The following is a 13,628-nucleotide window of genomic DNA, read 5'->3' as shown; positions in this document are numbered from 1 at the left end:
ATATACCTTTGGGATAGGCTCCTGTTCCAAGTCACTCCCAAAAGAAGCCTCTTTATCTCACCCTCACTTCATTGACTATATCATTGACTGCAGAAAGAGCCTGAAAAGACCAAACTCCAACTCCTACGCCAATTGAATCCTGCGCTGCATCAAAAGAAGCATGGCCAGCAGGTCGAGGGAGGTGATTCTGCCCCTCTACTCCACTGTCGTGAGACCCCACCTGGAGTCCTGCGTCCAGCTCTGGGGTCCCCAGCACAAGGCAGGCATGAACCTGCTAGAGCAGGTCCAGAGAAGGGCCATGAAAATTATCAGAGGGATGGAACACCTCTCCTATGAAGAAAGGCTGCGAGAGCTGGGGTTGTTCAGCCTGGAGAAGAGAAGGCTCTGGGAAGACCTTATTGCAGCCTTTCAGTATATAAAGGGGGCTCTTAAGAAAGATGGAGAGAGACTTTTTACCAGGGCCTGTACAGACAGAACAAGGGACAATGGTTTTAAACTGAAAGAGGGTAGGCTTAGGTTGGATACAAGGAAGAAATTTTTTTACAATGAGGGTGGTGAGACACCGCAACAGGTTGCCCAGAGAAGTTGTGGATGCCCCATCCCTGGAAGTGTTCAAGGTCACGTTGGATGGGGCTTTAAGCAACCCGATCTAATGAAAGATGTCTGTGCCCATGGCAGGGGGGGTTGGATTAGATGATCTTTGAAGGTCCCTTCCAACCCAAACCATTCTATGATTCTATGAAATTAGGTGCTTAAACTTGGGTGGTTTCAAGAGTTTCTGTAGCACACATCCCCTTCCAGAGTTAACTACCACTTCAGTTCTTCCCTGAGTCTGCCTTATTTCACCCACACACAGTTACTATACCTGCCAGCACCACATCCTTCCTCAGTGTCTGAAGAACAAGCTCCATGTGGATTTTTGGTGTAATGACATTTCCAATGCAACAAAAGCAATATTAGCCTTATAGGGAAACATTATGCTTCCTGAATTTCCTAAGGCTCTGTTAACATATAACCGTGTGATTCATGGTCTATATGCTCCCGGTATGCATTTTGCCCTCCTTTTAAAAAGGTTCAGCACTACATGCTTATTTTACTTCCAACTACTCCTTAATGCTGGCATATAATTAGACAAAGTTATCATGAAAGAACCTTAAAATTCACATCCATATACGGTAACCTACAAATAGTACAGAACTGCAGCTAGTTTCCTTTCCTCAAGAAGATTATTTCTCTAAAAAGTCTAGCTTAAGCTTAAAGCTTCCCCCCCTGCAAATGTCAGCTTTAACCAGTCTCCTGCCTCTTTGTTTGGTTATGGAAACCTGTTTTACAGTGTGAATGATGAAGAAGAGCACTAATGAATTTTTGTAAGATTAATCCAATAGAATTTAAAGAGAGATACCTTATGCCCACACCATGCAATAGGGGAGAATGATTTTTGCAAATTCTTAGCTGCTGAATCCCAGAAATTCTTATGTGAGCCAGAAATTACAGGAAGTATTAATTTCCTAAATGAGGGCACTTATCCATTTCAAAGCAAACTATCTTCACACACGTGAAGTTCTACAGTTCTACCTCGGAATATAAGGGATGCTGTAAAAACAACTGCAAAGCAAGATAACTAGATTTAGTTTTGATGAAACTGTTATTTTGTCTCACCAGTATTGTTAAAGACCATTCTTCCACAAGACATCTTTAAGACCATTCCCCCTCCTCCTTTTTGGAGGCAAAGCAACTTGAAGTAACTTGCATCTAAGTTAAACACTATTCTTTCCTCTCAAGTTTAGGTGTTTAATGTGCAAGGGAAAGGCACAAGGCTTTCCTTAGCAGCCCATTTCTGGAGTTTGACAAGCAGGACAATATTCTAGTAAGAACAATTCTAGTAAGAAAATCTGAAAGTAAGGATTATGTTCCTAATACTTGCCATTTTCTACAGAGCTGGGAGAAGTGGACACAAATTATGGGGGGAAAAATACTCCTTCCTTGCAAGACTGGTTTTAAATAGGCACAGAAGAAAGTAAAGTTGATAATTTTGTCATCCTAGACTTAAACAGCAAAGACACTGAAAGCCAGAGGAAGAGCATTTGCATAGTCAGTTACTTCAGTTGAATTGTCAATACCATGAATTGGCTTGTAAAAAGCTACAGATCTTCCACAAGTGAAAACAGAAGGATAAAAACATGAGTATCTTATCAGCCACTAACTGGAGGAAAGACTAAACAGACGGCCAGTACTACAAATCACTTCCAAATTTTAAAAACAGAGGGAAGTACTACAGTTTATGGCCAAGAAATTCCTAACTATGTAACAGAGGTAGTCTAAACTGCTAATTAAGACTAGTTTTCTACATAAGCTTGGTTTTCAAGCTGCTGAGTTCTACTCTCTCTCTCCCTCACATAGCAACAAGCACGGTCCAAGAAATGGACAGGAACACTGAACTCCCTATGGCCTTCAAAAGGCATCATTAAGAAGAGAGAGATTCAAAATTACAGCTCAGCCTGTTCACTTTTGAATGCTTTAACTGAACATTCTCCAATTTGCTTATCAAGATTACTGAAACAGGTTGGGGAGGCTAAGCCAATTCACTATTACAACAAGATTTCATTTTCAAAATATCTTCTATTCCACTCATGCAATGTCAATCTTCCACGACTTAAATAAAAAATGGGATTACTTTATTTCAAAAAAAATTGCTAAATATGTTAAATATTTCTTCCTTGTGTAATACACAAGATGCAACATCTCTTATTAAAAGGCCAGATGGCACTGCATTCTCTACTACATTGTTAAACAGTGTCCCTGAAATAAACTTTCAAGTTCCTTAACATTCAGTTTTGCCATTTAGCAAACAGCTGTGAGTAACACCGAATGCTCTACCTACTCAAACTCTGTAAATATTACTTGTCATGCTAAATTCAGATAAGCCAGAGTGAGAGCTTTTAATACTATTTATATCAGCCTAGCCAGACCACCTACAAAGTCCTCCTTCTATGTATTTGCAAGATAAGCCTTCCCATCACTTTTGTTGTATCATAAGACAGTATTTTAATCAGACGCTATTACTATAAACCTTAAAACAGAATTACATTGTCTTGTTCCACACAATTTTAAGAGCATTTTCCATTCTGTGTGATGCTGCCAGAAGTGTAATCTACACTTGAGGCATCCTAGCATACACTAAGAAAAACACAGTCAAGAACTGGCCCAGGAATCCATTATCAGAATAAGCATGCCACTCTGATCTGCTTCTGTATCATCTGCATTGAGCGCATCATCCTTGCCTTTGAAGACCTTTTATTCTCCAGCTACGCCTATTCAGATCAACATTAAAGATTCTGAGTTCAGAAGTTGCTAAAAACTTCAAAACCTCTAGGATTAAACAACATATATACAAAAAAAACCCACCACGCTCAGTGACTTTCTCTAACACGAAATCTCTGGATGTTTGTGGTTCCATGACTCTTGAAAAGCATGCCTATAACAAATCTTTCCGCAAAACAATGCTCCTAAGTGCAGTAACATTTGCTTTATTCTTTTCATTATGTTCACTGTCATAATGAAATGCCTATTTCAGTATTCTACCTGCTAGCTGCAGATGTTAAGAGGAAAATTTCTCTGCTTACCTGGTAATTCCCTTTCAGTAGTAACGTCCACAGATCCATTCAGCCTGCTTGCAGCTTGGGGGTAAACCAGACTCATCAGTCATCGGCATCAGAAGAATATCCTTCCCATCTAAAGAAATTCACCCCTCCCCACATCAAAAATTTCTAAAGCTAAAATAGAGCTGTTCTACTGTCTTGCATCACAGTCTGTTCAGTTCTCTGAAAAAAGGGGGGGGGGGGGAGGGAGGCTGTGAATGATGGGGATGCTACGAATCATGATATTACTATGATCTTTTGTTGAATCCCCAGGATTTGGAGATCTGTCCTAGTAGGAGACCATTTGTACATTTTAGAGTGGGGGGAAAAAAAAATAAAGATTGCATATGGCAGAGGAAAGCTTTTTATTTGCAATGCTAGAGTTCAGTCAGGGAACTTCCAAAACACTCTACCTGTCAGTCAGTAATAATCTCATACTTAAAACCTTAGCATCCAAAAAAATAAACACATAATCTTTATCTTTTCCAGGCACAGAAAAGACTGCTGAAAAAACAGTGAAAGCGAAAAATTGGATACGAGTTAGATGTTTGGTGTGCTGATGGGCAGCTGGCCTTAAATCATAATTTAAAGCACAGTAGTGAAGCTCTGCACCTTGCTTCAGCTGTTAAAGAAACTTGTTGATTTTGTTGTCCCCACAGAGTTTGACAGATAACCGTCTTTTTAAAATATGCATTTCATGCTGAAAGGACTGGGTTTTTGGCTAGGGCCAATTCCTCGTGAAGCACCCATCTGAGAGTCCGATGCTAGATTAAACATCAGAGACACACATAAAAGGCTTTCCAGAGAAGGTACCTGGACTTCGTTCAAGCCCAAGAACCACAAATAAATAAACAAACATACAAAGCTGACACAATCTCTCTTCTCTTTCTAGATGTTAAGCCATGAGAGCACTGTACGGATCTCTAAGTTCCCAAATCTTTGCTGGTAAAAAGCCAACATCACAGTGGGCTGGTGGTGGTGGGGAACTAACCCTGAAGCCAATGCTACAGAATGAACACATATGGACAGAGAAGGTGCTGGGGACAGACAGCCATTAGATTATTCATACTACTGTAAGGTATGCCCTAGGAAGCCTTACAGAGAAACACCCTGATTTACCCAAATACCCTTACATACAAATATTCTGATTTTTTAATTTCAGGAAAAAGTCATGCCCAGTGTTTTGGGTGTTATACGAATAAGGAAGTATTGAAGAAAAATCCTGGAAGCAAGTGGAAATTCCTAAATGCTACCCATGCTGGGAGGAACAGGTTATGCTCACTCATTGGGCAGCTCTACAGACACACACAGTCCTGCAGAATAGGCAAGGAAATTAGACTTGCTCGTATAAGACTGAGAAACACTGTAAAAGACACTCCCACTTACAGCTTAAATTGTGTAACGTGTTTCTCCAAATAGTTCAACCAGCCAACAGGCCAACTCCTGCTCTAAGCTGCACCCACCTAATTATTAGCTAAAATATCTCACATTCATTAGCATTCACTGTTTTACTCCAGATAGCAACCACACCACAAGTTAAGAGAACACAAATCACAGAGAAACACAAAAAATAGCACTGGTAATATTAAGACATCTAGTCTGTTATCAAGCCCTAAAGCAGCATGTCACACATCTTTCTAGTATGCCCTAAAACAACACATTAGCTTAAAAGAGGAATGCTTCATCTAACACGGGAAAACTTTCAGCACATATACCAGCACTGGATAAGCAGACTGAAGTCACGCAGAAGAAGAAAAGTTGGCATACAATGAGCATGGGTACGCACAAGCAAGAAGAAAGACAAAAAGTTCAAGGGAGGCCTTGCCTATGTTCTTCAAATGTCCAGTTGCGACCCTTAAAAATACTCCTTTTGGCAACACAAAGGAAAAGAAAAATATAAAAGGTCTATGCAGAAGAATTCTTAATGGCACAGTAAAAATATTAACAGCAACTCTACATATCAATGGCTTGAACAAGTTCAGACACTGGCCTGGGACAGTGAAGCTGAACATTGGCATTCACCTTCTACATCACACCATGTGAAAAACAGACTGGATATCTGAATTAATGACGAAAACACACTTCCACTAGTGGTTCACTGCAAGGCAATTCAAGTCTATTATCTGCCATTAGGAAGAACTTCCTAACTAACCTTCAAAGTATTGCTGTTTGGAAAATATTTGCCATTACTTTTGCTTTCCCCATTTAAGACAGTAGGGCAAATTTGCAGGGCCACAAGATTTTAAGTAGGTAGCTTTAAAAAAAAATTAAAAAAAAAAAAGACACACTAAGTACATACTGATCACGGTACTACATGAAGATGAAGTAAAGATTTCACTGGCTGTATAAGGCAGTTTCCCAGACAACAGTATAAGACCATAAGAATTTAAGATGCATTTCCCTAAGTTTCCACATACTCTAGTGGCCAGAAGACCAGCAGCAAGCACAGGGACTTCAAGTTTTTCCCCAAAACAAGCCCAACGGTAGTAGAATAAATCACCAGTATATATTTGTTTGCTCATTATTTGACAAATCTCATACAGAGCACATAGGTCCATCCTATTCCATCAAGTAACACCATGGATTATTATCCAAAGCACACAGAAACTCCAGTAAGGCATTTGCAAACATACCCAAACACCTCTAAGAGCCTTACTTGGTCTCTTCAGCCAGAAAGACACAGTTAGCATTACTTCCCTTCTAATTCCTAGCATTTTTTGGGTCCCAGCAAGTGCAGAGGGAAAAGAACAGAGAAGGGAACAAAGAGCACAAGTAGGCAACCTTTGGAGAAGCCACAGAGCATTTTACTGCTTTTATCAAACACAAGGCAGTCAGCTGCACCATCACATTCACTTGCAATAAATGATGAAAATTTTGTGAACTGAAAAAGGAAAGCTGCACTTGTTGGTAGCTAGACTGAAAAAAATAAATCTATTACTTATAGATCTAATGCCAAAAATCTGATAAAATTCACTCCCAGAGGTAAGTGACCCATAAGGACTTCAGGTTGCAGTTCAAACTAGACTTGGCTACAAACAAGACCTCCCAATAATTTCCAACTGGAACCAGACAGGATCCCTTTCTCTCTGTTGCCAAGACATTCCCCAACAGACTTCAGGAACAGTTACATTTTGGGTGGACACCCCATGAGTTTCCCTCGTGTAATGTTAGTATTCTTCTGAGTTGGAAAGCATGCATGTTTAGCCCAAGCTTACCGTCAACTTCCCAACTGCCGTATTCCCACCTACCATGAATACCGGATGAGCCAGAGACAACAGCCCCACACATTTGTCTCTGCTTCTTTAAGCATAAATCTGATAGCAGAAATTTCTACTAATGAGATTAAAGTGTTTTTGTAAAAATACAATATTCATATTCTAGATAGCTAACCTGGGAGCACTTCCCAGATCAAAGCAGGCCTGTCAGGCTTGAATAAAAGTCTAGCCCTCCAGGAGAACTCACCAAGACCACCAGGACAAGCATACGGCTCTTCCTGAAGCAATTGAGGACCCCTGGTTTTTAACTTCAATATCAGGAATCGGGTACAGACTTTGAGGGAAGACAGGTTACACTGCTCTGTTCTGCAACAGCTCACATAGTGCTGAAATAGTATCACAGCATTTCCCTGGACTGCTTAGGATCAATACTAGGCAAATTTTTACCCTTATTCTTGCACAGTTCCAGATATTGACATCTCTACAAATGTCTGCTATCCCCATTTTAACCAAAGTTGTTACTAGTCATTTGCTCCAAAACAGAGGCTATCACCACTCACACTACCAAATGACAGGCAGGACAAGCAAGAAGCCAGAGCCACCACAGCCAGTGACCTCTCAGGGAAGCCAGCAACCTTCCTCTAGCTACTGTCTGCAAAACAGCAGTCCACCTCATGCTTTGGGAATCATTTCAGCTTGTCATGTTTCTTGTATTAATTTTCAGAATCAGGCAGGATCCCAAATTTTTGGCCTTGGCTTTCAGTAACCGCAAAGTCTGAACAAGCCTGTTCTTAGCTGCCAGTGCTGCGAAAAGCTGCATGAGAAGTTTTGTGGACTTTTACAGAAAAGGAAGAATGCCACAAAAGCCCCAGCCCATGCAATTTTTCGGTAAGACTTTGCCATAGTCACTGGGTGCACGTTAGCTGTACCTGTTAGTGCTTGCGGAAGGTTTCAATAGACATTTTCCACTTCTGTTGCTGCTGGAGTGGTGCCAGCTGACAGCTTTCATACCCATGGGAAGTGGCTAAAGCAATGCCGGTCTGAACTTGACTACATTGCAGGAGCTCTTAATAATAAGATCCCTTCTGGAGGACTCCTCTGTTTAGGAACAGTTGGGTTTTACTGTTAGGGACTATGCTGACTCCACAAAGAATCCGTGTTAGAAATATTTCACTTTATGAAAGAATGTCTGAGATTAATCGGCACCTACTGATACTCATGACTCAACGTCTGAGTTACTGTAGCTTTCTGAAGAAAGATGCAAGTGGTTCAGTACATGGCAACTTAGAACAACAATATGGGCAAGGTAACTATAAAAAGTTAGACTCTTCAGTCTGGAAAAAAGCACCTGGAGATACAGTAGAAAACTACAAAGGCATCGATGGCAGATCAAGTGCGTACACTACCTCTTCCAAAACTAGGGATCATAGGCAAGGTAGGTAGAGCCAGGCTCAAAAAAAAGAAAACTAACAACAAATCAATGCAACGGGTAATAGACCTGTGCAGCTATTTGCCAGGGGACAATACTAAAGATGTCTACATAAGCTTATGGAGAAACTGGACAAGTACATGGAAGAGAGATTCATTATGGGCTGCCGATTAAACAAACAGAAATCCAAAGCTCAGGAAATCCTCTGAACCAGAAACAGTCAGGGGATGGAAAGAGGAGTAATCAAACACATACTTTTCTTAATCCTCACTAGGCATCTATTTACTGCAACTGTAGAAGGAAGCTGGGCTAGATGAGCCTTTGATCTGAACTAGCACAGCCATTCTCACATACTCAAGTGAGGAAACATGGAATTTACCTCTTCTCCTTCAAATGGGAAGAGATACCCTTCTCTCTACTAAGAGGAGAGAGATTTCCCTTCTGCAACTGTGGATGTTCATTTCAGTCAAAATGAGGCAGATAAACAAAGTTCTCTTTACTTTCCACGTGTCTCCACTTTGGAAGTCTGTCCTTGCAACCCTGTTCTACTTTCCAGAGTTAACAAACACACCTTAAAAGCTTATCCAATTTCATCTTAAGAGCTGTTCCATGAGTTTCCATCTCGTAGCTCCCAGTGGAGTTTTTTTTCAGAACCAGACTGCTCCTATAGTTAGGAACCTTCCAATTTCCATCCTGATCACAGCCAGCTTTTACACATCTGTTGTGCCAACAATTGTCTGGTTTTAAGCTAAGCTGCAAGACATCTAACATGTTCACAATAATGGATCAATAGTCTACTACAATGAAGGAAAGCAAAAGGTCAGATCTGCATCACAAAACACCTATTTAATTTTGCACCTAAAATTCCAAGTTACTCCAAATCCCGGAGAAGAGAATCGAAACATACACACGCATACTTCAGATTCTGCATTAGCCTGCTAATGTCAAGTGAAAATGCAAACAGATTTTTCTTAAACAGATCCCTCAGACTGGAAAGAATATAAAAAATAAGCACAGACCTGTAAATAACTTTATAGGTATATTACATATAATTATGCAAGTCATTTATACAATAGGCGTAACAGAAAATAAATTAAGATACTAATAAAGTATATATGAAAAAAAAAAACTTACTTCCCAATGTTTTCAGGTAGTGCTTGCAGGGAGATGTCATTTACTGAAAGACACGTTAGATTCTGTAATTCAGGAAAGCTTTCGGGCAACCTACGGAGATATTAATTCAAATCAAGGACTTCCAGCAGAAGTATGCACATTCATGTAATACATACTGGCAAACAAAACATGTAGTGGAAAACAAGAGTATATTTAGCAAATACACACAGAAGGAGGCATGCCCACAGTCCAGCATGACTCTCAGAAAATTCTAAGGATCATAGTAAGAAAAAAAAAAAGACATGACTCAGAGACTTTAAAGTTTCTTCTGTGTCAAAGAACAGGTAATATCCCTGTCTCCTAGCCCCTCTCTTCCCTGCCCCCAGTTTGCAACTTTAAAAATGCTATAGGGCTTGAGAACATTTTAAGCATTTTAACAAATTTTAAAAAATCAAACGTATTAAACAAACCTTTTTTACTATTATTTTCCTGTATCACCTAGATGGTAAAATAATTAAATGAATTATTTTTATTCAGGCTTCAGTTACATACATGCTTACAGCATGCCCATTTCGTATTAGCTACTAGGCTGCTCTTCAATTGTTGCTTTTTGAAGAAACAGTCTGTTCACTATGAAGACAATGTTCCGCTGTTACAGCATTTCCATTTACTGGTTCACAACACAACCCTCCCTTCTTACATTATAAAATGCAGACATATGCAAAACACTCCCAAAGTTCTAAAGCCTTTAGGTCCATCACCCAGTCGATCTTCTGCAAGGCCTGGCTTCCCCTCCCCTCACACGGACGGATTCCTGTACCACTCACTGCTCTCTGGCAGCTCAGTTTGCACCAAGCAGCTCAGTTTGCAGTTGCACAGGAGACAGGGTGGGGTAAAAGGGGCAATGAGGCAGAGGAGGAGAAGCCCCTGCCCCAGCCATCCAACTTTTGCTCAACCCACAGGGCATGCAACCTAAGCTCAAGCTGTAGCATTTGGTTTGGTTCCTGCTCTCCCCATGCCCAGCTCAAGGCACATGGTATGACCTCCAGGCAACTAACCAAAAGGAGATGCACACCTACAGGCAAGTACAACTGTGCATGATGGGGAAAGGGAAAAAGACAAATTACAATTGGGGGGGGGGGGGCGGGGCGCCAGGGAGGGCTTTTCATGTGCTCAACTCCATACTGCACTGTTTGTCATTTTCTGGACCTTATTAACAGAACATCCTCACTAACTCCAAAATGTGAGCTCCGCTATAACTATGCATTACTGTTTAGACTTTACCAGGTTTAAGACTGGAATTAAATGGTCTAGTTATCTTTTGGTCAGCCCTGAAGTGGACAGGTAGTTGGACTAGATGATCATTGTAGGTCCCTTCCAACTGGAACTATTCTATTCTATCCTATCTATAGCATATAGTGGACTTCCAGTCTAATCTACAATAAATGCGCCTGCTTTTTATTAATATGAGCCTGAAATCATCTGAAAACAGCTGGGAAAATGGTATGCCAGCCACTTTTAATGCTGCAGGTTCATAAATTATTAAGTTTGACAATAAGGCAACATACTGTATTAGTGGTAGGACACTGATTGGGAAGATCTCCGACTGGCTTTTAAGCTTAGAGAAAATAAGGACAAGAATCAATGGCTAAAAAAAGTTCCAGGATATCACACAGAAAAGGAAATCACTACTAGACATTCACACTCTGCCTGGGCAAATCAGTGCCCAAACCTACATGCTGTTATATAGGTAAAACTGAAATTCTGGATCTCATCACAGAAAATACCTGGCAAGCATGTGTAAACAGCTTCTGGTATCTGTGTTTTCTAACTTAGTAAACTACTTGGAGTGATGTTTTCCAGGACTTGCATATGCTTTGGAGCCACTTTATAAAGAATTTTTAAAATTCCCTTAAACTGTCAACAAAGAGTTATGAAATCTGTTTCAACCCCATTACAAAGCCTTTCAACTCTTTTGTAAATTCCACTCAGCTGTAGCTGTGCATTACAACTACTGTTTAAGGAAACACATTACTCGGGCTCCAGGCCTTATTCAGCACACAAAATGGAGAAGAGTAACTAGCACACTACTACAGACAATTCCGATTTCAATACCACAAGATGCAGCTCTGAGCTTTATGTACTGCACACTGATGCCTGGGAAAAAGCTGTTGAGTGACCCCACCACTTGCATATCTAAACATCAGTTCAGCCTCAGTTTGTTTTACCGGATTTTTGTGGTATTATTATCCTCACTATATAAATGGGCTACAGAGGCACAGGGATTAAGACCACAAGTGTCCCTTTAATGCTCAGAGATGTGACTTGCCAGAGAACTTAGGACGCACTATGGGCGATACTGAAATCACACTTCTGAAGAATCTCAGCTGTACACGTGGGAGAAGCCGTCTTGCAAAACCACCAGAGCGGCTTAAGATATTACAGACACTCTCCTGTTTGTTACCACTCCTGCACCCCAGCCAGCCAGCTAATCCTGCAAGTATTCCTAGCCCATCTCAGTGCAAAGCAAAGCAGGTCGGCAAGCGCCCACTGTGAATACTCTGGCTTATGTGGCTTGCTCAGCATCACAAAGGAGCTCTGTGGCATGGCCTGGTTTAGGAAACAGTTCTCCAAATAGTATTCAAAGGCCTTAGCTAGCAGATCACCTCTTCCTTACTATCTCCAGCCTCATTTCACTAGATAAATTCCAAATTCTTCAGCAAATGGAACAGAGAAATGTAAACAAAACTCCTCTTCTATACTAAAAGCATGCGTAATCCCCAAACCCAGCTCATCAGAACACAGACCAGCAACAGCCATAGCAGCCACCAACATATGCAGTGCATTTTTGACACATGTTACTGCATGTCACTGTGTCCCAATTGATGGGAGGGTGATGAAACACCAGTCCAAGCTTTAATCATTAGTAAAAGCCATTATCTGCAGCAGCTGATCTAAAGTCTATTTCAAATCGTCAGGCACCTGGGTTTGTGCCAATGCATTCGTACTAACCATTGCCTTGTCTCTCCCAAGTATGAGCATGGTTTTCCTATGCATTTCAGAAGAGGAATGAAAATTACTTAAGAGACAATCAGATTTACATTTTTCCTGGTTGGCTGACAAATTTCATCCCCTCCCAGTAAAGATGCACATCAGTTTTTAAATCTGAATTTTTGCTGCAGTCCCTGCCAGAGACAGACACTGTTGGCAAGATTTCATAGAGATCCTAGATCACAATTTTTAAGGGCTTATTTAAAATTGTAATTGTTACAGCAAGATTGTAATTCTGGTATGGCAAGTACTAAGAAGAAGGTAGAAGTTACCTAGTCAGTGGATTCCCACTGAAATCTGCTACCTGTAGTGCTCTGCAGAATGAGATGCTTTCTGGTATTTCAGGAATATCTGCAGAAGAAAAAAAAAAAAAAGGAAAAAATTGTCAACAACTGTACTGCATCTACACTGAAATTATTGCCTCATTACATTCAGTAACTTGCTACTGCAAGGAGTTATCTTGGTATCTTTCAAGACATTTCAACATGCAAGACCACTTAACATCCAAGTACACGGCTATCGCAGCAGAGCCATTTTGTGCTTTTTCACATTCCATTTCCCCCTCCTGCTCCACGCTCATCCTCCTGATCCTAGACTACTCACCTGTCCTTGGACTGATCTTTATCAGCCTCTGCCCATCAAAAAAACAGACTCTCTATGTGCTAGGACTGTCCTAAGAACCAATTAAGATCTGAACCTCTTGTAATTTGATCAATACACGCCCACAATCTGTGCTGGCAGAAAGTACGCAGGGAGGGAAAACAAGGGAAGGAAGAAGAGAATGTGCAAGTCTCTCCACCTGTAACATATACTCGTGGGAGCAGAACCAGTCTCCCTCACACTAAAGCCAGGTAATTTGAAAATATTATTCAAATTGACGGGTCCCAAATAAGTGCTAGTACACTATTTCAGATTGCCAGAAAGTAATCACAGATATTTGTATGTGAAAACAGATGTTTTTTTCAACTATCTTCAACAGAACACATCTAACTACTGAAGTTATGTCTGCTATCTTAAAAATAAAATTGTCTTCTGGGCATCTTACATCAAGCTGTATTTCCACAAAATAGGCTGTGCGTCCTCTGTGTAAGTCCTTGTTTACTGTCACTGAGATCCAGCAAAAATGAAACAAATACGTTTGGTTTCCTTGTTTAACAACTTAGATTTTTATGATTCATTTTG

At 40.6% G+C, this 13,628-nt stretch overlaps 1 protein-coding gene across 2 annotated transcripts in view; it reads right to left on the bottom strand.

Annotated features, from left to right (window-relative positions):
• The window catches only part of LRRC1 (leucine rich repeat containing 1), a 75,541-nt gene that overhangs the window by 29,893 nt on the left and 32,020 nt on the right, over window positions 1-13,628 (bottom strand). For both annotated transcript variants that reach the window (XM_072855181.1, XM_072855182.1), the window contains exons 3-4: window positions 12,719-12,797; window positions 9,417-9,506 (exon numbers count right to left, since the gene is read on the bottom strand). In XM_072855181.1, coding sequence (XP_072711282.1) covers window positions 9,417-9,506; window positions 12,719-12,797 — 169 coding nt within the window. The remainder of the gene's footprint in view (window positions 1-9,416; window positions 9,507-12,718; window positions 12,798-13,628) is intronic.

This window comes from Ciconia boyciana, chromosome 3 (genome assembly GCF_034638445.1).
Source record: "Ciconia boyciana chromosome 3, ASM3463844v1, whole genome shotgun sequence".
In the NCBI taxonomy this organism is placed as follows: Eukaryota; Metazoa; Chordata; class Aves; order Ciconiiformes; family Ciconiidae; genus Ciconia; species Ciconia boyciana.
Note: the sequence above shows the minus strand (reverse complement) of the source record. Positions and strands in the feature narration are given on the sequence as shown.